Here is a 25,158-nt window from a genome sequence, read left to right as displayed (position 1 = left end):
GCAGCTGCTCCATCTGGGGCTTTCCAGGTACAGAAGCTCGGCATGGAAAAAAGCCATGAGTGATCAACTAATTACCCAACGAAAGAGCAGGAAGTTCTGAGGACAGGCTCAGCTAAGCCTCGGCCCAGCCCACGTATGACCTGGCTGCCTGGGGCTTTACAGAGAAAGAATCAGCAAGTGGCTGTTCCAGCTCCAGCTTCCCTCAAGCTCAGGAAGAAGGCAGAAACCAGCCTGAGATCGCAACGCTCACAGAGAAACCATCAGGAAGACGTACTCTAGCCAACGCCATAAGCAGAAGGCTGGGCTCTCAGTCTAAGTGCCGTCCCTTCGGCCCCTTGTCCACCAGCCCCTGCCTCCCCATCTCTGCAGAGTGTGGAGGGAGGAGTGAGCGGCATGGACATGGGTTGGGGAAAACAAGCGTCAGTGCTAGGGTTGCATTAGTGGCCGTGAGGCTCGGCGGCCCTGCTCCTGTGGACACAGCCTGACAGCTCCTCATCAGGAGTGTTCCCGGCAGCATATTTTCAAGCAATCAAAGAAACTCTTGGTCAAATAAACTCCAGTTTCTGATTACGATTCCTGTTTTCATGTCCAGAAAGCCCCAAAAAGGCAATTATCATAGTCGCCATAGTTTAAATCATGTTTTTCAAATATTGGAACCCAAGCTCCAAAAACCCCAGTATCTAACAGGAGTTATGAAACAAGAGTCAAGGTAACAGTAACCATGGAAAATGGATCTTCCAAACACGAGTCTCTGGAAAAGTCCACTTCAGTTAGCTCTTACATGGTATCTTCCCGCAGAATGCTCAGGCAGGGACCGTCTTCACAGTCAACAGGTGGTTGCAGCAGGGTGAGGAACTGTTCTCTGGCATGAGAAGGTGCAGACCCCCATGCAGACAGTCCGCGCATGACTCCACCGCCCACCCTTCCTGTGAACAAGCCACTGCCAAGGCTGCTGGGCTGCTGTCAGGATAAAACAGGGGAAAGACACCCTCACGCATCCACGTGCACACACACCAGAGACAGAGGGAGACGAGGGAGGGAGGGATGGGGAGTCCGGCAAGGCAGACGGCCCTGGGTCCCCGAGAAGCAGCACTTAAGATAAGGCCTCAGAAACAAGAGGCCTTTCAATACGCAGAGGGAGTCAAGCTGGAAGGAGAATTTGGGTTGCCTGTTATGGAAATGACCAGATGAAATGTACAGGCAACTCTTCTGGAAACGCCTTCCACGGTGATAACACATGAATGAGGCTGGAGCATCCTTTCATAATCGGAGCTGGAAGAACCAAAGTACCCCTGTCCCACCACAGATGACACATTCTAAAGCTAAGCTTTCCCACATTGTGAGAAAGGAAGGAGTAGGGAGAAAGGGAGGGCACTCGAGCCACCAACCTCTTCTTCAGAAACTCAACCCCTCGCTGAGGTGACAAAGACGTGACAACCTAGACACATTCTGCCATCAATTCCCCCTTAGCTCAAAGACTGCTCGCACCGAACACAGGACCGTGACAAAACGGAAACTAAAGCCCAAGCTCCAGCTAGAGATTTTGGACACACAGGCCCATTCAAACCGAAATTTGGCGAAGAAACAAAGGCAGGACCGTGAATAAAGATGCTAGAAGCCCCGGGAAGGCTAGAGGAGAGTCTGACTGGCCAGCAGAAGCTGGGCCCACCTGGAGATGACTCTGTGTGGTGAAGACTTCGAGAGAGGATCTGGGAAGGAATCTGCTGGCTCAGTACCCCGGAGGCCGCCGGTCTGGCCAGCTCTGGGCAGGATGTGGAGAGCACTGCAGGGGGCAGACGAGGAGGAGGCTGGGGACTCCACCAGCCCACTGTGAGGTCACTGCTGGCTCGAGGACAACCCAGAAGACATGCCCCATTTGGGCCCAGTCGGGAGAACAGGAATTTGGGGCTGATAATCAGGTTCTATAATTAACACTGCAATTAACACTGCAGAGACAGGAACCACACTGTAATTCAGCGCCCCCATTCAGGGCCAGGATGACTCCAATTCTGAAGGCTGCTCCCTCAAACTCATGAACCAGGAACGTGATTGAGAGCTTAATTAGACTTCCAGGATCTGCCTTAAAACCTACCGTATAAATCACACACATAACAGATGTGTTCATCACTCCGGCAGCTTCTAACACATGCCCATTACGATGACAATGACACACCATCACCAGGTTAGACAGCTGCACACCTGCTCTTTACTGTCTCTGACTAAGTCTGGGGGACGAGAGTACTGCAGAGCGATGGAGATTATCATCGACGAGGCTCTTCCGCACACCCCTGCACATGCTCAGGGGTTAGAAGGAAGCCTTCAACAGACGCACCCGTGTCAGAGCTAGTTTTTCTATGGACCACACGGGTTACACACACACACACACACACACACACGTTTCCTTCCTTCTGCTGGATATTGCTCTACTGAGTGGGATTTCGCTCTCTGACTTTGTTGGAGGAGGAATACTGTGGATGAAACAATTCAACACAAGGCCCTGAGGCAGTCTGGCCTCATCTGACCATCTCCTCCCCACCCTTCCATCCCCACCTCCACCTCCACCAGACTTGGTCATTTTGGTGGAATAAGGAGCAACGGATGGGGCAGTGGCAGTCACAGACAGGAGGAACCTTGAGATCAAAGCTCAATCCCACGGATTCTAAACGGACACGAGTGTCCCAAGAATTCCATGGCCAGTCACTGAGGCAGGAGCCTGTCTTGGATCCCCAGGCAAGAGGTGTCTGTCCGCTACAGGCCACGCAGTCACCGCGGCTGTGATCTTCCATGACATCATTCTCCTTCCAGGAAGTGATCACAATGTAACTTATTAAACAAGAAAACGCTTGTCTTCCATATCAGCACTTTGTCTACTCCTAAAAACAAAGTCCTTTGTGCAACCCCACCCCCAAAACCACCAAGGCCCGAAGAGGGGCTGCCCTCCCAAACACACTGAAATGGGGAATTCAAGTCAGAGTTCAAGTCAAAGCTTCCTTTTGGGTTCACATCTGAACTGAATCAACATTAACACAACAAAAAGCTGTCCTTCCAAAGACCAAATTAAACCACCTCCCCTGCAGAATGAGACCCCCTCACCTTCGACCCACAGTCAGCACCTTGCCCCCTCTCTGCTGGCGCTGCACCTTGAACCTGGATGTCAGGACATCCTGACGGGCACCGTTTCCAGAAATCCTTTGGATTCCAAGCCAAAAGTGGATGAGCCTTGGAAAACTGCAATCTAGAGAAAAAGCTAGATAACAATCCTCCTGGACGGGAAGATACACAACACTAACGAGTAGAGAGAAGCAAGGCAAAGGGGACAGAAGAGTTCCCTCAAACATTCTTTCTACTCTTCTGTGTGTCTGAAAATTTTCATCACAAAATGTTGAGGAAAAGAAAGATTCCTCAAGTTGTGGTTAATCTGCAAATTCCATCTCTTAGTCACAAAATGCCTTGTTGGTATGATTCCCAGGCCCTAGACTAGTGGCATAGTCCCCCTCCCTAAGCAGACACAGAAGGGGATGCCTAAGACCCCAGTGGCAGATGAGGGCTCTGTCCACTCAGATGAACATTTGCCTCTTACCACACTCTGCTCAACACAAAACATCCCAATATTAATACCAACGAGTGGAGGGGTGCCTGATCTCCCCAGATGAGTAAGGCCGTACCGGTCTATGATTCTTCTATCTCTAAGCAGGCAACCTGCAAAATGAAAAATCTGAGTGCACAGCAACCTGCGTTCCATCAGAAGGAGAAGGTGGAATTCTAGAAGAACACAGGTTCTTATGTCGAACTCTGGAATTCTGAAGCACCTTCAGGAAAAGCCGCCCTGCCAGCACCTGCAGACCTGCCTTGGCATCCAGGCAGGGCCGAGAGGCCTCGTAGAGTGAAGCACAAACCACACCTGCCCATGATTTTAGCACCACTCCAGAGTCTCCTAGCCAGCTGGGAATTTAGGGAAAGACTGTAGGGCTTGGGGAGTCTGAAATGGGGCGGGGGGGGGGGGATCTGTAGATTTAGACTGTGGACAAAAAGAGATAAGTAACTTTTTTATTCCCCAGCATGAGATGACCAGAAAGGCAAACACAGATGGAGAAACCTCAGTAAAACTGAATTTTCTAAGTGAAAAAACAGAAACTGACTTTTTTTGTGTGAAGACAATGAGATTTCTTTGGGCAAAGATGAGAGTTTTCCAAGGCCTCCTGATACAAGATGACAGGCTGCCCTGTCAACAACACCCCCCGCCCCATGTCATTAGCTTCCTGCCTTCTGGGGCTCAAACAAGGCATCCTCCAGGAGCCCCCGGGGCCTCTTCATGGCACCCTCGCTACCTCCCTGGCCCACTACACACCTGGCCCAAAGCACACACCTGTCCTGTTTACCCAGGGCAAATGGCCCATTCACCTCTGTACTCCTGACAGCTGGCTCTACAAGTCTATGGATTCAAGCCATTAAGTGGAAATTACACACACCTAACAGACAAAGCCACAGACTGTTGTACAGATACAGATGTAAAGATATAAATTTAGATGTAGCTATCGATGGACACATCAACCAAGCATCATGGGGTATGCACTCTGCACTGCTCTGAAAAAGGCACAGTTAGCCAGGAGACAAGCAGGACCTCAGGGGCCACCCCCATCCCGAGTCTGTGAGCCACCAGCTCCATCAGGTGAGCCTCCCGTGGATGGATTCAGCGCCTGGACAGGGACACACGCTGGCCATACCCCTGAGGGACCCACGTCTGCACACCTCAGATACCCATTTAAAGTCTGCAGCGGGGAAGAGGCCACAATACATCCTAGATGCCTGGTCTCAGCCTGTTCCACAGACATATGCAAACCAACCCCACAGGGACAGGGCCCTCTTCCACAAATCCCACATACTGTTGTGCATGGACAAGCACCCTCCACCCAAACCTCAGGACACCTATAGATGGAATCCCCTCAACAAGGCCCCACTCTTGTGTTCCCAGGATCAAAGCTCAGTCTCTCATCCCCCTCCTGCCATCCTGAGGCTCACAGGCCTGCACCTCCCTGAGCATCCCTTGGGGCCTGTCTCTGTACTCCCGCCTTCCCCTATAACACCTGGATGTCGCTCCCCATTTTGGGCCCTCCCTGCCAGTCCCCACTACTGCAGATGCCAACACCCCCCAGCCCACGGGGCCACAGCTGAGCATCACGGTGCTCCCCTCCCCAAATGGAAATCCATTATCACTAGTGTCCCACTCCCCAATGAAAGTGCTCCCGACCTGCTCTCTGGGGCTTGCAAGGTTCTTCTCCATCATCCCGGACTCCTCAATTCTCTGTAGGCTGAGATTCAATCCAGATGTGTCAGTTCCGTTACCCAGCAGCCAGAAAGCCCACCACTGCCTGATTCCTACCCAGCTTCCAGGCTGGGTTAGTCCCATTCCCTGCTAGGCAGCCCTCGCTCTCCCACATGGCCTTGAACTACTGTGGCCGGTTATTTCAGTTTGTATTCCTGTGCCCTCCTGAGCTGAATCTAAAGTGTGCGGGGAAAAGGACTCAGGTCCTGCACATCTGTCTACCCTCCCCCACCCCAGATGAAAAAACTGCCCTTTGCCCCATTGTAGGTGCTCAATAAAATCTTGCCCATTGATTCTCACACTGGCCACTTCCCACGCTAGGCAGGGAAGGTAAACACAGCCCTCCCACCCCCATCCCTCAAAATAAACATGTGCCTGTGTGAAGCTACTGGACAAGCTGTCAGGCACGCACACACCCTTCCATCCTTATGAGCTCCCAGGTTTGGCCTCAGTCAGTGTGGCCTTTGTAGGGGAGGATGGGCAGCTCTGGGACACATTAGAAGGAACAAAGAAAATAACCCCTTGAGAGTAACAGACTTGGCAACACTTAGCTTTTTTTCTCTTTCCTGTCTTGCACATAATTGCTACAAACAACAGAAACAGAGGAGTGCTAATATGTACCTATTAGACCACAGAACAGCTTAGGCCCAGAGTAGAAAATGAGTTTCCTTTCAAATGCCAACCCAGATCCAAAGGTTATCTAACACCCGGGATGGGGGTGGCGAGATGGATTCTGGACCGGGCTGGGATCCTCCGGAAAGAGCACCCCAACTGATTACTGATTTGCCAAGAGCCAGGGAGAGCCCAAAGGGGCCCATTCCGGCCTCTGGGGGACTGTGCCATCCACGTTTTAAAGGAAAGTACTTCCCGGTGAAGGATTTCACTCACACAGCTCCCTTTACAGAGCTGTAATTATTCAACTAACAAGGATTTAACAGTCCACAGAAAAATCCTAAAGTCTAAGACAGTGCCGGAAATTTATTAGCCACTTAATTATTTATGAACAAACAATGCAGAGAATTAAAATGAAAGGAGGAAGGCAGTCCCTGAGCCACGTGAACTGAACCTTGAACAGCAACGAAAGGTCTCTCCAGATAGGGGCTGCCCACCCACCAGAGAGACTGGTTTCGTGACCGCTGTGTCCACACAGGTAGCGCCACACAGCTCTCCACTCCCAGGCACCTGAAAGGAACCAGAAGACAGGACGAGAATGTGCTCGGCGGCGCTGTTCATACCAGCTGAAAACAGGAAACCATGCAAATGCCCATCAATGGTAGAACACACAAACAAACAGAGGCAACCTCCTCTCACTACACGCAACCCAGACCCCAGACGGTCCTGGCTGTGCTGACCACCTTGTTTCTTGATCTGAATGCTGGTTACACACATGGGCTCAGTCTGTGAAAACCTCCTCCCTAATGACTTGGGCATCTTTCTATATTTATGCTCTAGGTGAAAACAGAGCTCAAAAAAATTCAGGAGTCTTAAGTAGTCACAGTCCTAGCAATCCCAAACTTGAAATAATAACATGTGGACAATCAGAGACCTGGACTTGGTTGTTGACCCTAAACTGAAACAATACTCTTGTTTGTCTGAAATCAGGTTTACCAGCCTGCGCTACCAGCAGCCGTGTTGGAACAGGAGAGGGAATCACGGCTCACAGCAGCACCCCAGATCCTTAAAAACACCCACGAAGGATGGGTAGGCAGGCTTTGGGAAAGTGCCCTCCCTAGAAAACATGCCCACTCACCCCTCACAGAAAAGGACAACTGGAAACACAAACAGCTGACTCTCAGGCCATCAGCTCTCTCCAAATCAATTTCATTTTCATTACAGAAACTAGCAAGTAATTAGCTCACCTGCAACACCCCATCTTGCCGAAGGCCACCACCCGCCCTCACACAGAGAGCACCTCCTGGCCTCCTACTTAAGACGTAAAAACTCTGCCAGGAAACTAAGGTGGGCCTTGTTTTGTCGCAGGCATTGATAAAAAAATAAATAAATAAAATTCTAACTTCTTCCTTTCCTCAATACTGTTGGTATGTCCCTGTCAACTAAAACTCTTGGAACTTCAACTGAATGGACCTCCTAAAGACGCTATTCTCCCTTGAAGACTATTATCTGAGAACACGGGAACAGGAGCTTCGGTGAGGCTGCGTCCTAAGCTGGAAATCAACATGGTTCTGTTTGAGAGCCTGTTGAATGTTGACATTGCTAAGACCAAACACCAATCGTTCGTGAACATGGCCGGTCATTATTTGAATTCTCCCAGAACCATGAAAAGTGTTTCCCACCCTTGAAAAATAAAAACCAAAAAGCTGCCTCTAAGCCACGACGCTAACGACAGGCAGACGGCATGAGCAGCTTTGAAGACGAGACAGTTGCCTGTGTAGCAACACCGTACAAATACTCCAACACTGCAGCCCAAAAAAGACAATCCCCACCAAACAGCGGGAGAAGTGTGAAATTTGCAAATGAGCCCCTGGTTAAACAAAAACACCAATCTGTTCCCAGACAGCCCAGGGTGGCCACCTGTTCCGGGCTGGTGGCACGTTCTGATTACCAGTGGAAGAAACAATATCTGAGGGATGACAGCCCCCTCCTGGGCCCGGGTCCCCACCCGCGAGCCTATATTTAGCCTGCTCTTTATGGAAAATGTTCCGACCTCGCACACAGACAAGCTATTTGGCTGGTTATTCAAAGGGTCCATTAACAACCTCTTCTGGTGGGGGTGGTATTGCTCTCCTTCCCTCACGACCCCCAGAGGCCACCAAGACACCCCCTTTCTGGCCTTGGGCAGTTGTGAGCAAGAGCGCAGGGAGGCTGGAGGGATCGGACCTGAAACACCCTGCCCCTGGATGGGTCAGCACTGCATCTTGGGAAAGTCACTCCACTCGCAGCCCTGCGTGCCGGCTTCCCACACCATAAAGCAAGAACCCAAAATCCCTCTCAGCCCCTCAGAAGCACAGAACTCCCACAAGAAGGGGGCCCAGGGTGGCACATACAAAGCCTCGCCCTCATCCCCTGTGCAGAAATAACAGATGCTGCACAGATAGCAGATTGACATCTGCAGAGTGCATTCTGCTCCTCGGAGAAAGGTACTTAACAAAGGGAAGGAATTATGTAGCTAAGCACCAGATCAGAACCCCGAACCCTGGATTTTAAAAATAACTAAGCCTGATCCGCTTTGCCAAACTCAATCACTTAAGCAAGGACTCAAAGGATCGGCAGTGTTGAGAAGAGGGGGTGCAGGGGGAGGGCGGCTGGGTTTGTCTGAATGTTGAGAAACACGAGACAAGACCAAATCAGTAGTTAAAACAAGCCAGAGCGAGACTCACAAACCATAAACACCTGCAGGGCACACAGGAAAAAAAGAAGGAAGCAAGCTCAGGGATTTTAGTCTTAACCAAATAAAAAGTCTGGTTTGGACCAAAAAACCCAGAGGTGGTAGTAACAGGGCCACAGGTTTTGTTGTGAAGGTTCCTGCAGCTGCTCGAGCCGCTTCTCCCTTCTGAGTCACTTCCTTCAGGCTCCCTGTCAGCCCTCCCAGGCTGCTAAGAACACACAGCTCGCCTCCTTCCCTTAAAGGCTCTTTTAGCTCCACACCAGTGATGACAAAACGCTATCATCGGACAAACGAGCGTATCAAGTGAATATTGAAGAACCCCATCTAAATACACGGGAGACTCCACGAAACAGCAACTATCTCCCAAAGACTGGAAGGAAAGCGCACAGAACAGCACACTGCGACTTAAAGCTGGTCCTCACTCCCTACAGGACCCCCTTCATCATGTCTACCCCCCGTCTGACCCCTTCCCTCACAGGGCACTCGGCATTGCGGACGTAGAGTGAACACAGACGTGAACCCGTTCGGACCTGGATTTAAATCCCTTCTCCACGATGTTTAAGCTCTGTGACCCTCACCTGTCACCTGCAGGAAAGAACGCGTGCCAGAGAGCCAGCCCAAAGACGCCCTTCCCGCCGGAGTGCCTCCACCCACAGCAACACCTCTCAAAGTGCGGTCCCTGGACCAGCAGCACTGGCAGCCTCTGGAAACTCATTCGAAAAGCACATTCTTGGGCCCCACTCCAGACCTAGAGAACTAGAAACCTGGGGGCTGGGGGCCAGTAGTTTGCTTTCCCAAGCCCACCATGTAATCTGATTGCACGTTCAACTTTGAGAACCACAGCTCTCAATGCTGCAGTGAAGATACATCATGTCTGTCACCCAACACAAAGAAACACCCACATTTTGCAGATAGCCTGGCTGGAAAAGGTTCTAGAATTCAGCAAGCGGATCCTTCCCTTCTCCTACACACACTAAAGAAATCTGATTTCCACCCCAAACATCACATGGTATTCAGTTTCTACCCAAGCTAAAACCCATCAGATCCAAAAGGTGCCCAGCCCTAAGACTGTACTCTTGTGACAAGTTTCAAAACGTCCTCAACTTCTGCCAGAAGACAAACACTATTTATATTACCAACGAGGAGCAAAAAGACTCAAACTCTAGAGAAAATGTCAGCCCCTCTGGAAAGTGAGCCAATCGACAAACAATTCCTGGGCATCCTCCAAGGGCCAGACGTGACACACTGAATCACTAGGGACATAAAAATTGAACGGGACCGTATTTCTGCCCTCAAAAAGCTCCCAGTCCTTCAGGCCAGAGATGAGCCGAAGGACACAGAGCAGGCAGGCCATAATTCTGCCTGGGAGAGGTAGGGGAAGATGCTGCCATCAGCCAGACCAGAAGGGACATCTGCACTGTGGGGGAGCTGGATGCTGGGAAGGTATGAAATTAAACCTGGACGCAAGGAACAGCCAACTAAGAATTATTTTTAAGGAAGAAACTGCAACATTTATATCAATAACTAAAAGGCCCCATACCTGCACCCTTTGATTAAACCTGAAATATTATGAATTCAGTCACTACTGGCAAAAAAAAATTATGCTCATCCACGGCAGGAAGAAGGTATTTGTTCCCTAGACACGTACACACGCAACAACCAGATTAAATAATTTCCTATATGAAAAGCAACTCTTACAAGTTCTGCCATGCTAAGCAACTTTACAGAAAACATAATACTCCCAGTTACCTACAGCATTCTTAAACCCACTTCATCTTGGGTAAAGGAAACACATGCTTGGGATGTTGGCACATACTGCCTGTGGAAACCGTGAATAACCAGGAGCTCCACTCTGTCTCATAAGAAGCTACAGAGCCAGCGCTGAGGTCAGACCAACGCAGGTCAACTCTCCTGGACAAGTCTCCTACACTTCCGGGACCTCAGAGGTGGCATCTATGTCATGGATCACCGCAGGATGAATTGAGATGATGCAGGGGAAGCACTTAGCACTCTGCTGTCCACAGACACTCAACACTGCAGCTGGATCATGGGATTAAGGAGCCCCTCACCCTACCTTCCCAGGTCCCCCACTGCGGGGGCTCAGCCCTAGAATCCCCCCATCAAAGTGCCCTTTCCAGGGGCGCCAGGCAGCAGTCTCTGGCTAAGACCAGGCTCTCATGCCTCTCCAGAAGAAGCCACACAAACCACCGGTGGGGCCAGTGGGGAGCCTGGCTCCCCGAATCTGCCACCTGGTGAGGGTGAAGGCATGAAAGCTGGTTGGGGGCTCAACCACTACCCCAGCAAAGGAGCCCGCTGCCTTGTTATTCCCAGCACAGTTCTGCTACTGGCAAGCTGAATTACAATGTGCGACGGCTAACAGAGGCATTATTCCTGAGAGAAGAACAAGCTTTATTTAACAAGAAAGGCAGTTGACTCATTTACCTCAGACCCATCAAGCCCAGACAGACTTTTTAAAAGAGAACCAGACAAGTTGTGCACACTGGAAGCAGTGGGTCCCAGACTCGTGTCTGGGTATGGAGAGCATCCATGCTACAGAGCTATATTTCAGAGCATGCCACACCCCTGTGGGACACCCCAAAAACCTGATCAGGTAAATCTGAAAACAACTAGTAATGCTTCCTTAAAATCCAGAGGTTTAGGAGAAAAAAATAAATCTCTCAAAGTCTGAAATAAAAATTTGAAAAAAATACTTTTTTTGGATGAGATAATATCTTAATACAAAAACAAAATCCCATTTCCCACACCTGCAAACAGGGTCCACAGAGCCACTCTCACTTGGGAATCTTGGCGAACTCTTTCAAATAAGATATACACAGTTGAGCCCATCACTAAGAGATTTTCCAATCCAGACCCACTTAGAACCACTCTGAAATGAGCTCTGAAAGGATGTTAGCTAAACATCCTTTGACAAGGCCACTCCTCACGCCAACAGTAAAAAGTCCTGAAAACACCAAAAATATAGGAAAATTTTAAATAAATTATGGCACAGCCAAGTGCTGGATGATTATGCCAACATAAGAAATTGTATCTCCAAGATTTTTTGTAACACTGAAAAGTACTCACGATATGCTAATCAAGAAACTGTAAATAGCAATCCAACTTTGTATATGTACCCACAGAAGCAGGGAGAGGCTAGTTGGATAGCCTCTGAAATGCAGACTGTTTTCCGTTTGGTGGGACAAATGATTTTTAAACTATCTGCTATGATGTGCACAGGCTTTCCTGATTAGAAATGGTTCTATTTTAAATTCAGAAAGACTTACATTTGGCCAGTGTGTCATCCTGACCAGCAAGGTGCTCCCTCGGGGCACGTGTGTACATCTGAATTACTAAAACGCTCGGGGCAGTGCTCACCTACAGCCCTGGGCTCCTCCGAACAACGTCTGCAGTCTCTGTACCCCATGGCCACTCTCTTGGTTTCCGTATGAGTGAATAACCCACACGCTGCACAATTACACAAAATTGTTTCTGCAGTGTTCTTTTCACAGAAAAAATGTCACCCTGCCACAACTGAGCAATCCTCTCAATTTCCAGAACATCAACAGTACAGACATAAATCACAACCATATCTTAAAATTGGCACAGAGAGAGAGGACATTTCATTATCACAAATGAACTTACCTTTCGTTAGAAGAGTCAGTGTAAGGTGCTTTGCATGGTACAGACTAGGCTCTCTATTCAAACCATCCTCTGGTTCAGACCAGACTTTGAATGACCTCAGTCAAATGTTCAGGAGGTCATTATCCCTCCCTGAACTGCCATCCTTTACAACAGGAAGATAATGAAGCTGGCCCACATTCTCACAGGGTTGGCACAGCCACACAATGAGATGATGAATCCAAGAGTATTTCTGCTAAAGTTCCATACAAATGAAAGGTGGTATCATTGCTGACAGTAAAGCAAAGAACAGAAACATATTCGAATGGTTCTTAAGCCTCATTAACAGCCAAACACAACATAGACATTCCTTTTTCTAACAGAAAAATAATACATCATCAAAGCCCCAAATAGGATTTGTTCACTGATTCTGAGTCTTATTAAAAATGACAAGGATTCCAGCCAAGAAAGGGCTTAACTTGTCACATGGTAAAGGCAGACATCAAGCTACCAAAAACGATCATCTAGGAACCACATAATATTTTTTTTTAAGAGAGAAAGAAAAGAAAAGAAAAATGTAACCACATCCTCTTGCTAGAAAGTCAGATTGCTTTGCTGGAAGTGCTCGAGACCCCAGAGCTGGGCTTCACGAATGAGAAATGAAAACGAGGGGTCATGAATCACACTCAGCTAGAGGTCTCGGCACAGCCACGAGGTGCACTCGGCCAGGCGCATTCAATACTTGCCACTAGCTTTCAAAGTGTTTCATCAGACTTCTGTGGATACAGCCAGCGAGCTGCAAAGAGACAAGGGAAACAGGCACAGCGCTCCTCTCACTCTGACCACAACAGAGCCAGCACTCAGGCTCTGGAGGAACCTTCGTGGAACATCACCCAGCCATCGGCAGATGCGCGCAGGTCCCATGGCCTCCCACAAGTCTTGTTGGAGGTACACGGGGACTCTACCTCTCAGGGAATCTGGAAGCATCTTAAATTGCCAACAAGGCGGCCATGTGCTCCGACAGCCAGGTCCCACACAGGCTGCAGCACTGCTCAGATCCTCCCAGGGAATTAGCAAGTGCCCTATGGATGCAGCTGGCCAATCGGCAGCCTGGCCGGGACGTGGTTCAAGTCCACGGGGCTGCCAAATGCCAAGAGAATCAGCACCACAACATCCACCTTCCCCAACTAACTGGCCAAGTGTCAAACCAAGACGCTCTGGGGTTAGTAGTTCAGACTGCATGGTGCCAAAGCAAAGCCCTCCTGCGGCCGATGCCGTCACAGATGGAGGGGAGCTGGGTGACTGCCTGTACCCAGGCTTTTGGACAAACTCCTGCAAGGCCTTGGAACATTCTCAATGTTCCTCAACAGCGGCCCCAGTGGCCTTTGGTTAGGACAGTCTGTATCATGGCCCACCCTGCAGGCCTTGTACCACCTCTGGCTAACAGAGAGGAAACACTGCCGACTGAGTGTGGCTGGGGCAGAACTCCACAGTCCATACTGACATCCCACCTTGTCCCCCAGGTGGATCTTGCCAAATGGACAGAGCAAGGAGACAATCCCGAAACCCACTAGCAGAGAAATAAGAGCCACTCAATCCCAAGAGAACACAAGCCCAAGAGAGGCGGAAGTCTGCAGCACCTCTCCTGCAGGGTCACAGCCTCATGGGACAAGCTGGAAGGGGAGGTGGCCTCTGCACCTGTGAAAGTGAGACCCCTGCACCTGTGAAAGTGAGACCCTGAGGCTGACGGACCCCCCTGTCCTCCTGGTAGGGAAGGCTCTGCTTCTAATTTGGCCCAAGACTTTTGGTAGAAAACACTCTACGGAGACCAGCCTTTGCACAGAGGCAGGTGGACAGGCACGTGGACACGACACAGCCTGCAGCCCGGGGCTGGCTGTCTGCATGGGCTCAGTAAAGCGGCCTCCACTGCGCCCCCTGAATTGGGCAAAGACACGAAGGGGGCGGCCCTGCCCCGCCTAAACACGCTGGCCTGAGCCCCTAGCCCAGCAGTTACACTTCCCAAAACGTCTTCAACGTCTAGCAATACGCCCGGCCCTGGCCTGGTAACCTGTCACAGGTTCGGTGGCACCAACCCCTCCAGCTGCCCCCAGGCATCGTTTGGACCGGATCACTAGGGCGGCCCGGGACGCGGCAGCATCGAGCCACCTTCACACAGGCGAGAATCTACTGCCCATTATCAAATTAACGCTGCCGGCCCATCTTCCACAGCAGAGCTGGCGGCGCCCTTGGCCTCCTCCTCCGCAGTCTCCCGGCCTTGCAGGACAAGAAGCACCGCAAAGCTCCCTCCGCGGGGCAGCCGCGTGCCACGGCCCGGCGCGTGTGTATACACGCACGCACACACGCGCGCGCGCGCACCCCGCCGCGCCGGGGGCGCCCGCTCCCCCGCGCTTTCCAGAAGCCCCGCGGCGGCCCGGCCCTCACCTTCGATGGCGATGACGTGCTCCCGGATCTGGTTCTGCAGCACCGGCTCCTCCACACGCTCCAGCAGCTCGTAGATGGAGTAGATGTTGGGGTGGACCGACTCGAAGCGCTGGATCTCGGCCCGGATGGCAGCCGAGTTGGCCAGCTGCTGCTGGTAGTTCATGGTGCAGGCGCCGCGCCCGGAGCTGCGCGCCCCCCGCCGCCGCCGCCGCCGCCCCGTGCCCCGGGGCCCGCGGGCCACCGAGCCCGGGGCGCCGCAGCCCCCGGGGAGCCGGGCCCGCCGGCGGCGGGCGGAGGAGGCGCGAGAAGAAAGGAGCGGGCGGAGCAGGCGCGGGGTCGGCCCGCGGACTCAGTTCATGGCCGGGACGGGCGGCCGGCAAGCGAGCGGGCCCGGCGCCCCGGGTCAGCGGGCCCCCATGGAGCGCGCCGCGGCGGGCGCGGCCGGCCCCGGAGGAGGCTCGCTCGGGCGCCTTCCTGCGCCTCAGCCGCCTTCCACCCCTAGGCGCTGCCCCGCCGAGCAGCCATTAAAGCCAGGCAGCCGCGGCGCTCCGAGAGCCGGGGCCGAGGGCCGGCCCGCGGGCAGTGGCCGCGCCGCTCCGGGCGCCCGGCCGCGGCGTGGGTCCGCTCGCTGCGTGCTGCGCCGCCCGGCGCGCCGGGGCCCCCGCGCCGCGCCTGCCGTGCGCCGCCCGCCGAGCCGGGACCGAGCCGCAGGCGCCGCGCAAGCCGCGGAGCCGCTCCGAGCGCCGCCCGCCGCCTGCCCGGCCGGCCCCCTCCCTGGCACGCAGGGGCTCCGGCCCACGTCGGCCCCGCCTCCGCCCCGCCCGCCCGCGCGCTCACCGCCCTCCGGCCGCCGCCGCTGCGTCCTCCGCGGCGCTTCCCAGCGCGCCGGATCCCGGGGAATTGCGCCAGGCTCCGCCCCGCGCCCGCCTCTGGGCTTCCTGGGACTTGTAGTCCGCGCCGCCTCACGTCCCGCCCCGCCGGGACCGCGGGGAGGGGGCGCACGGCCGCGGCGTGGGGCAGAGGACGCGGGACGATCTCGCATCCTGTGCAGCCTACCCTGCTGGCCCCTGCGCTACCTCAGTGCCCCCGCGTCTCCGGACCGGGAGGCGGGGAGCCACACACGCCCCCCCCCCCCGCGTTTTTGTTTGTTTCCAAGAGGCTGGTTCCAGGAGGTTCTGCGAGTTGCCAGTGTCTCACGACCGCACTTGGTCGGCTTCCCCCAACGCGCATTTTTTAACTTTTCGCCTCTTCCGAAAGTGACATGAGTGCTTCCTCTTAAATGAAATTTCTTCGCGAAGGCGAAAACCTCCTTAGCCGTGGGGGCGTGGAGTTCACACTCCACGAGTGAACTGAAGTTTAGACGGGAATACAAGGGGCGTTGAAATACCACGGAGGCTTCATAGGCACCCTTACCCTTTAACATAAAGAGGTTGAGATACGGATGATACGGATCACACGCCGCCCTCTCCGAGTGGGTTCCCAGCCCCTTGCTGTCAACCCCCAGCCCAACCCCCGCGTCAGCTCAGCCCCAGTACCCCGCGGAGCAGGACCGCACTGCAGCATCGGCCTCAGAGCGCAGAGGGCTCTCCCCGCAGGTTCGAAGCGAAGGGGATTGTTGCAGATGTGCGGAACACCAGGACCAATCGGCGGCCCCAGAGGGCCTGGTTGGTGCGCGCCGGCCTAGTCCCTGGCCCCACACATCCCAGTGGTCTTTTGGAAACAGAAATCCGTTGTCTAGGCGTACCTGAGCAAAACCCGCTGCGCCTTCACCGGGTTCACCTGCAGCCTGCATACTGCACCCTGATATCTAACCTGGGTTAGAGGGTAACCCTGAGCTGGGTTACCCTCTCTGGGCTCACAATTCCTCCAGACAAATGTGCGGACCATCTCCAGCATTCTGAGCCTTTGCTCATGCCCTCCTCCCCATCCCCAAGTCCCAGCAGGATTCTTGACACACTTAGAGTTCATCGCTCCATCTGTGATATGCCTCTGGCTTTACACTTATTGTAAGTAACTATAATAACTGAGATACCGGCATGGGGCCTCATTTTACTCAACCTCTCAGCAGGCATTGGTCACTCCCTCTCCTGGAAACCCCTTCTTCTCCTGGCCGCTAGGATAACGTGCTCATCAGGCTTTCCTACTACCTTCCTGGCTTCTCCGTTCCTTTTGTGACCCCTGCTTACTTCCCTAACCTCTTAAATATGGAGACAGGGTGGGGGGAGGGGTGTTCATTCTTGGGCCTCTTCTCTTCTCTTTTCTATATGCAGTGATCTCTGTCTTTAGGCTTTGAATATCATACACAGGTTAATGAACCTCAAATGTATATCTCCCTCCCAGACCTCACCCCTGAATAACGAATTCATATCCAACTGCCTCAACATCTGTTGGATACCTGCCCCCTGGCAATTTAAATCCAACATCTCAAGCTGAGCTCTTGCTATCCCTTCCCCCTGTGCCCCCTGAAATCATCTCCATCCCAGTTATGGGCAACTTCTGGCTTCTGTCTGCTTGGGCTAATAATTTGATGCCTCTCATCTCGTACCCCGAATAGTGTCGACTCCACCTCAAAAGATCCAGAATCCGGGGCGCCTGGGTGGCACAGCAGTTAAGCGTCTGCCTTTGGCTCAGGGCGTGATCCTGGCGTTATGGGATCGAGCCCCACGTCAGGCTCTTCCGCTATGAGCCTGCTCTTCCTCTCCTACTCCCCCTGCTTGTGTTCCCTCTCTCGCTGGCTGTCTCTATCTCTGTCGAATAAATAAATAAAATCTTTAAAAAAAAAAAAAAAAAGATCCAGAATCCTACTACTGACCACTGCTCTGCCACCACTACTGAGTCCTGATCATCTTGCCTCTGGGTGATTGCTAGGTGATTGACCTAGCCATTGATCTCCCTGCTTCTTACCTTGTGCCCTTACGGTCTATTCTCAATAAGGCAGCTTTGGTGAACCTTTATAAACCTAAGTTAGGTCATGTGACACCTGTGCTCAAACCCTCCAGTGACTCCCATCCCACCCAGAGTAAAATCTAGCTCCTTACTCTGGCCTCTGAAGCCATAGAGGCACCAGTTCAGAGTCTGAGCATTCCCCCTAACTGTAAGCTAACAAGTTAGCCTGCTGCAAGTTCATGGATGCTGCCAGAAGACATGAGACTCCTAGGTCAGAAACAAAGGACTTTATCATTCACAGCAATAGCAGTGGGTAGAGTATCAGCATTTTCACACACCAGTTCCCTGAGCCCCCATTCCCACAGGGCATGAGGTTCAGATGCACTCATAGTGGGTTCCCGTATAGGAGAGGAACCTTGAGCTTAGAGAACTCCAACCTTTTATATGGGAAGTAACCATGTCTGCTCTTCTCTCAGGAGGGAAAGCCTGTCTTAATTATCTTGGACAGTAAGCATATCTGCCCTTAACTGTGAACAGGAAACACTATCTCCATCTCCCAAGGCTGTTTGCCCTACAAAGGGTCTTAAAGAGATGGTTCAGAGTGGGGCGCCTGTGTGTCTCAGTCGGTTAGGCAGCTGGCTCTCGATTTCGGCTCAGGTCTTGATCTCATCGGGCCCCATGTCAGGCTCCATGCTCAGTGGGGAGTCTCCTTGGGATTCTCTTCTCCCTCTGCCCCTCCCCCCACTCACGTGCCCACGCGCGGCACGGACTATCCACTCTCTCTCTAAAATAAATAAATCTTAAAAAAAAAAAGATGTTTCAGAGCACAGATAGTCCATGTCTCTGCCCACAGATGTGCAGAAGGATGAGAGACCAATGAAAGATGGTTTCTCCTCTTCAGCCACACTATGGGTCCCTGTGCTGTCACTTAAATAAGCCAGGCACACACCCCCTGGTGTTGCAGTTGGTACTTCCTCTGTCAGGAATGTGCTTCCCCAGCAACCATGCACAACAATTCTGCGACTTCCTTCACATAGTGATTCCAAATCCATCTTCTCAGGAAGGCCTTCCTGGACACCTTATCTAAGACGGCATCCCTCTGGGGCACCTGGGTGGCTCAGTCGGTTGAGCGTTCGACTCTTGATTTTGGCTCAGGTCCCGATCTCAGTGTCACAAGAGCAAGCCCGAGTGGGCTCTGCACTGGGTATGGAGCCTGCTTAAGATTCTCTCTCTCGCCCTCTCCCTCTGCCCCTGCCCCCCAACCCGTGCTCATGTGTGCCTGTGTGCGCTCTCCCTCTCTCTCTCTCCCTCTTTCTAAAAATAATAATAATAATAAAATGGCATCCCTCTTCACCAGTACCTCATGTCTCACTTCCTTGCTGTGGCAAGAAGGTGCCCACATCCTAACACCTAAAATCTGTAAATATGTTCCCTTACATGACAAAGGTCTTCCCAGATGTAATCAACTTAAGGATACTCAGATGAGGAAATGTTCCTGGACCATCTGTGTGCATCCAGTGTAATCACAAGGGTCCTCATAAGAGAGAGGCAAGGGGGTCAGTGTCAGAGAAGGAGATAGGAGGAGAGATGTGGGGGTCAGACAGAGAAAGAGAGAAGCTGGAAGTTGCTCTGCACTGCTGGCTTTGAAGATGGAGGAAAGGACCATGAGCCAAGGAACATAGGTGGCCTCTAGAAGCTAGAAAGGCCAAGAAAATGGATTGTCTTCAAGGGGTTCCAGAAGGAACACAGCTTTATTGACCTCTTTCTGACTTGTAACCTCCAGAACTATACAATAATAAATTTGTGTTTATACCACTAAGTTCCTGCTCATTTGTTCTACCAGCAATAGGACAAAATACACTTGCTTTGTTTTTTTCTTAACACTTCTCTCTAAGTTAATACATACTTTACTTGTTTATCTTAGGTATAGTCTGTGACCCCCACTGGAATATAAGCTCCACAGAGGCCAGGATTTTTGTCTGTTTTGTTCCCTATTCTACCTGTAGCACCTGTAAGAAGTGCCTGACACCGTGGATGCCCAGTAAATGCTTGTCAAAGGAATGGGTTCCCAGTTAAATTGTAATTTCCATGAAGACAAGACCATCTTTCTTCTGCACAGTGCTTGGTCATTGTAGGGGCAATAAATATTCAATACATTAATAAATGAACAAACACCTCTCAAACGATAAGACTTTTTTCTTGCCACGCCATGCACATAGTAGGTATTCAATAATTGTTAGCTGCATTGAAATGAAAGCTAGTCGTTCTAGCAACATGAGACCCAGTGGCACTCTCCAGAAGGTTCCTTTAGATTCATCTTATGTGAATACAGCCAAGAATTCTGGCCACTTTTGATCTGATAGTCCTTCCAAGGATTTCAATGTATGAGTGAAAACCTCCCTATGAGAGCAAGCTGGCCCTCAAAGTAGTGAATTTCTCCTGTGACCAGAAGTATCAAGTCTAAGGATCATACCATTCGTTCATTCATTAATTCTCTCCTTTATTCATTCAACAAATCTTTTTTTCTTTACCTACTATATCCTGGCAGTGTGCTATGTTCTAGGAACACAAAGATGAGAAAGATGATACCTGCCTTTCACAAGCTGTCATTCCAGGGGACTAACTGAGGAAGAGGCACTGCTTTTAGGGCTCAATATCTGAATGCAAGTCCAAGATCACAGAGAGTGAGTGAGGATAACTACGGGTGAAGGCAGCCTTGAAGACCACCCCTACACACACATGGACACAGGGTTCACACACAAACACATTCAGTGGCTGAGTTAGAGTTGGGTGAATAATTCTGGTAATGTTTAATTAAAAGTGCAAATTAAGGGCAGTTCTGCTAGTGACTAGCGTGGATATGCATGTTCTCCCACAGCACGTCCGTGTGAATTATGTGGTCTGTAGGAATAATTTTACAGCCATAACCTTAAACATCAAAATGCTCCCCATCCCCCCAAACCTACAGCCCTGTCCTTATACATAGCTACGTAGCTATCCCACCTAAATTATCTCTAAGAATTGTTGTAGAAAATTCATGAAGCAGGGGCGCGTGGGTGGCTCAGTCAGGTAAACAACCGACTCTTGGTTTCAGCTCAGGTCATCATCTCAGGGTCCTGGGATTGAGCCCATGTCGGGCCCCCTACTCATTGGGGAGTCTGCGTATCTCCCTCTCCCTCTGCCCCTACTCTTGCTTACATGCTTTCTCTCTCTCTCTCTCATTCTCGCAAATGAATAAATTAAAAAAAAAAAAAAGAAAATTCATGAAGCATTATGTGTCTTTGGATTTTTTGTGTGATTTATCTATTTGCCTGAGTTTGAATTGATCTCATTAGATTACGCACATGGTTGAAGAGCTCTGAGATTATTGTTTGATATGTGTATGGACTGTAATATGACAGAGGTCAGTTCATCTCATGGCGTCGTCTGCAGAGGGAAGTAGGTAGTTTTGGTGAATCAGTGTCTTCTAAAGGCTTTGGATTCCTGGTGGAGGTAGGAAAGAGTCACGTAGGGGTAAGAAAGAAGAGCAGGGACCAGGAGGAGGAGGAATTCAGAAAGTGTCAAGATTAAATTTCTTCATCTTGCATTTGTCCCTGGACAGATTTTCCCCTCTGGGGAAATGACTCTGGGATGGAGACCAGACATACCCACAGTGTTTGCAGTTTGGGCCCTTGGCTGATCTTGGCTGGGCTCTCCATGGCCATTCACCTTTACCCCACGTAGCTCTCATTCTCCACCTGGCACCGTGGGCTAGACCAGGCAGGTACATCTCTCAGTGACAGTGGACGTTCAAGAGAACTATCCCAGTGGGCGAGTGTATTTCAAGCATCTGTACTCCACACCTGCTGACAGCCTGTGGTCAGAGCAAGTCACAAAACTGAGCCCAGGGTAAGGGGGAGGAAGAGCTTCCCACTCACAGTTCCTACCCTGATTTATCATGCCATCCTTGACCATGCAACCAAGCCGTCGTTGTTCAGTCTTTGCCTCCAGGAAGAAAGCAGTGACATGTCACTGGTGGTCGTGAACATCAGATGAGAGGTGTGTCTAATGCTTTGTCAATGCAGTAAAGATATCTTTAAGCCTTGGTTTCCTTATCTGTAAAGGATAGGTTATAACACCTAAAACACAATTTTCCCAAGTTCACATAGCTATTATAAGTGATGGAATCCAAGTCTATTTCACTCTACTTCTCTAAGGGAAGCTTAGAGGGACGGTGTCCCCGTTTTCTCTACGTGCAACTTCCCAACCTCAAAACAGCAGAATCAGTGAAGCAGGATGTCTCAGGGTGCATCATATAAAGCAAGACCACTTCTGCTTGTCTGTTCTTCCTCTTCAGCCCTCTTCCCGCTCCTTCCACTTGCCCTTGGCCACCATGTTGGGAGGAAGCCTAAGCCACATGGAGAGGCCACATGTGAATAAAAGATCCTTCAGAAGATTCCAGCTCCCCAGCTTCAAGTCTTCCTTGCTGAGGCCCCAGATACGGTACAGTGAGAAAACCTGCCCCCTTAGTGCCTTGTCTGAATCCCTGACTCACAGAAACTCAGAAAGATAATAAATGATGATTGCTGTTTCAAGCCACTACATTTTGGAGTAATTTGTACTGTAGTAATAGATACTGATAGACAATCCCTGAGCCCTGTGAAAATGTCTGAGAATCGTAGCACATATGTAAGAGCACATGTGTAAGACATTTTTTTTCTTGGTTTATCATTCATTGAGCCTTTGCCCTGAAAAAGGAACCCCTGAGGGAGAGTCCCGTCCCCCCATTGGTTCTGCTTATCCGCTCCAGGCAGCCCTTATCCGACGGCCATGGCTCATCGTCTGAAGCAGCATAATTAGCTTTCTATTGCTGCACAAACTTAGGGGCTTAAACAACACAAATGTGCTATCCTCCAGTTCTGTATGTCCAAAGGCTGCTATCGGTCTCACCAGACTAAAACCAAGGTGTCAGTGGCTGCGTTGACGTCCGTAGGATCCGTGTGGGATTGTTTCCTTGCCTCTCCAGGCCACTGGCATTCCCTGGCTTGTGGCCCCTTCCTCCATGTGTTTCACAGCCAGCAACAGTGAGCTGAGTTTTGTTCTCATCACATTGCCCTGACCCCCTCCTATGCTGCTTTCTCTTGGTTTTTGGAACACTGGTGATTCTATTGATCCCACTTGGATAATCCCGGATAATTTCCCCATGTCAAGGTCATCTTATTTGTAACCTTCATTCCACCTGCAATCTTCATACCTCTCTGATATTTTAGGTGACATATCCACAGGGTCCGGGTCTTAGGACATGGACGTCTTTGGTGAGGGGGTTCGTCATTCTGCCTACAACACATAATAAACTCTGCCACGGTCCCATATGCAGTATCCAGTATCGAATCGTTTACTATTTGGCGTTGTCACGTGTAATAGCAGCTGCATTTGAACCTACACCTACGAATCATCAGAAGAGCGTTCAAAAGAAACCCTGGGCTGTCAGAATCAGCCTTGCACCCACCACCCCACCCAATGCCTGCTATCTTCTCGGAGCTCATGAGATTCGTGTAAACTGTAAGTTACCTGCCACTAACATGTTCGGAATCCTACCACAGAACCCCATGCCCCCAAGCCAAGGTGATGGAAAACAAAACACAGATGAACACAGCATTTTGTTAAAGATGTATTTATTTGGGATGCCTGAGTGGCTCAGCCGGTTAAGTGTCTGCCTTCGGCTCAGGTCATGGTCTCAGGGGTCCTGGGATCAAGTCCCACATCCAGCTCCTTGCTCTTAGGGGAGTCGGCTTCTCCCTCTGCCTGCCACTCCCCCTGCTTGTGCTCTCTCTCTCTCTCTGACAAATACATAAATAAAATCTTTAAAAAAAATAAAAATAAAGATGTATTTATCTATCTTAGAGAAAGAAAGAGAGAGAATGGGGGGGGGGGAGAGGGAAAGAGAGCCTCTCTAGCAGATTCCCCATTGAGTACGGAGCCTGATGCGGGGGCCTGATCCCACTGCTCTGGGACTGAGCCATCCAGGAGCCCCCAGATGAATACCACTTTCCAAGACTCACACCTTGTTGCTCCTACACTGACACATTTAGTCAGTGAGTGGTTATTCATGGGGTTAGCAGAATATCTTCCTTGGGGCTCCTGGCTTGGCCAGTCAGTAGAGCATGGAACTCTTAATCTTGGTGTCGTGAGTTTGAGCCCCACACTGGGCATGGAGCCTACTTAATAAACACATGAAATTATTTTTAAAGAAGGGCTTTAGAAGAATATCTTCCTCTTATGAAAAGTAAACAAAGTGAGCAGCAGTATTACTTCACTTAAGCTCATTTTAAGAAGATTTTCACATGTAATGGATAGCCTTAAAATTAATTCAATGAATGATACATGGATTTTATCTAGATTTTCAAAATCCCACTGAAAATGCAAATAGTTCCTACTTGAAATCCAAGTTTTATTCCTCCCGTGTCACTAAAATAAGGGTATGGTTGTTCAGGGCTCTTAGAAAGCTTCAGGGATAACAGACGTGGGGCAGGAGTAAATCAGAGTTCAGGGTGAAGGGGCAGATTGAAACTGCACACTGGACATTACTTTTCTCAAAAGTTCTTTGGTCACGGCCATTGGGATCCCTTACCTTTGACCTTCCCCTTAGGACCCTCTCTTGTCTTGGGGGCCATTGCTCCTCTTCTCAGCCATCTTGAACTGCCAGAAAGAAATTTGCCCCAAACCATGATTCTTTATGGTACTCGCTTTACCTCTTTGGATAAAGACCAAGGGGGCCAAAAAAAGTACATCACTATATTTTCCTAAGTTAAGGAGTAATTGTCACTCAGAGATGATTTCTATGGGTCATGATTCTTCGATAGGTTGAGAAATCAGTTCTATCAATGGAGAATAGGATAGAACAGAGCAGAATGTCAGCGTATCACAGGTAGTGGGGGTTAGCACTATTTCAGGGTCATGATTATTCTCTGAACGTCTGCAGAGAATAAGTACCGTGTCTCAGAGGACAAGCATGTAAGCAAAACGCCCACCCTGCTTTCCACCTGGCTGTCTTTGCTAAGCACAACTGTTCTGGAGTCCCCATGTTGTATCGGCTTCCCATGGCTGCTGTAACATATTACCACAAACGTGGTCGTGTGGAGCGGCACCCACTTGTTATCTTACAGTTCCGAAAGACAGAGCTCTGCAATAGGTGTCACTGGCTTAAACCCAGCTGTCAGCAGGGCTGTGTTCCTCCCAGGGCTCCCGGGGAGGATCTGTTTCCTTGCCTTTTCCAGCTGCAAGAGGCCTCCTGCCCTCCTTGGCTCATGGCCCCTTCCTCCCTCTTCAAAGCCAGCAGTGTGGGGCATCTTCTAACCTCCCTCTGACTCTCCCACCTCCCTCTTCCAAGGACTATGTGGTTACACTGGGCCCACTGGGGTGATCCAGGATCCCCAGCTCACGATCCTTAATTTAGTCACACCTGCAAAATCCCTTTTGTCTCGTGAGGCAGTGTTCACAGGTGCCAGTCATTGGGGCACGGGCATCTCTGGGGCCTTTATTCTGATGATCTCTTAGCTGAAAA

The 25,158-nt window shown here is 50.7% G+C and overlaps 1 protein-coding gene across 3 annotated transcripts in view; it reads right to left on the bottom strand.

Annotated features, from left to right (window-relative positions):
- AGAP1 (ArfGAP with GTPase domain, ankyrin repeat and PH domain 1) overlaps positions 1–14,957 on the bottom strand; it is a 523,916-nt gene extending 508,959 nt beyond the window's left edge. For 2 of the 3 annotated variants that reach the window (XM_026491633.4, XM_026491634.4), the window contains exon 1: positions 14,730–14,957. In XM_026491633.4, the coding sequence (XP_026347418.1) occupies positions 14,730–14,892 (163 nt within the window). In that variant the 5' untranslated portion in view covers positions 14,893–14,957. The remainder of the gene's footprint in view (positions 1–14,729) is intronic. The other variant, XM_057305806.1, reaches the window with a different exon arrangement.
- Between the last annotated feature and the right edge of the window lie 10,201 nt (positions 14,958–25,158).

Source organism: Ursus arctos, unplaced genomic scaffold, assembly GCF_023065955.2.
Source record: "Ursus arctos isolate Adak ecotype North America unplaced genomic scaffold, UrsArc2.0 scaffold_1, whole genome shotgun sequence".
Classification (NCBI taxonomy): domain Eukaryota; kingdom Metazoa; phylum Chordata; class Mammalia; order Carnivora; family Ursidae; genus Ursus; species Ursus arctos.
The sequence above is the reverse complement of the archived record's forward strand: the minus strand, read 5'-3'. Positions and strand labels throughout refer to the sequence as shown.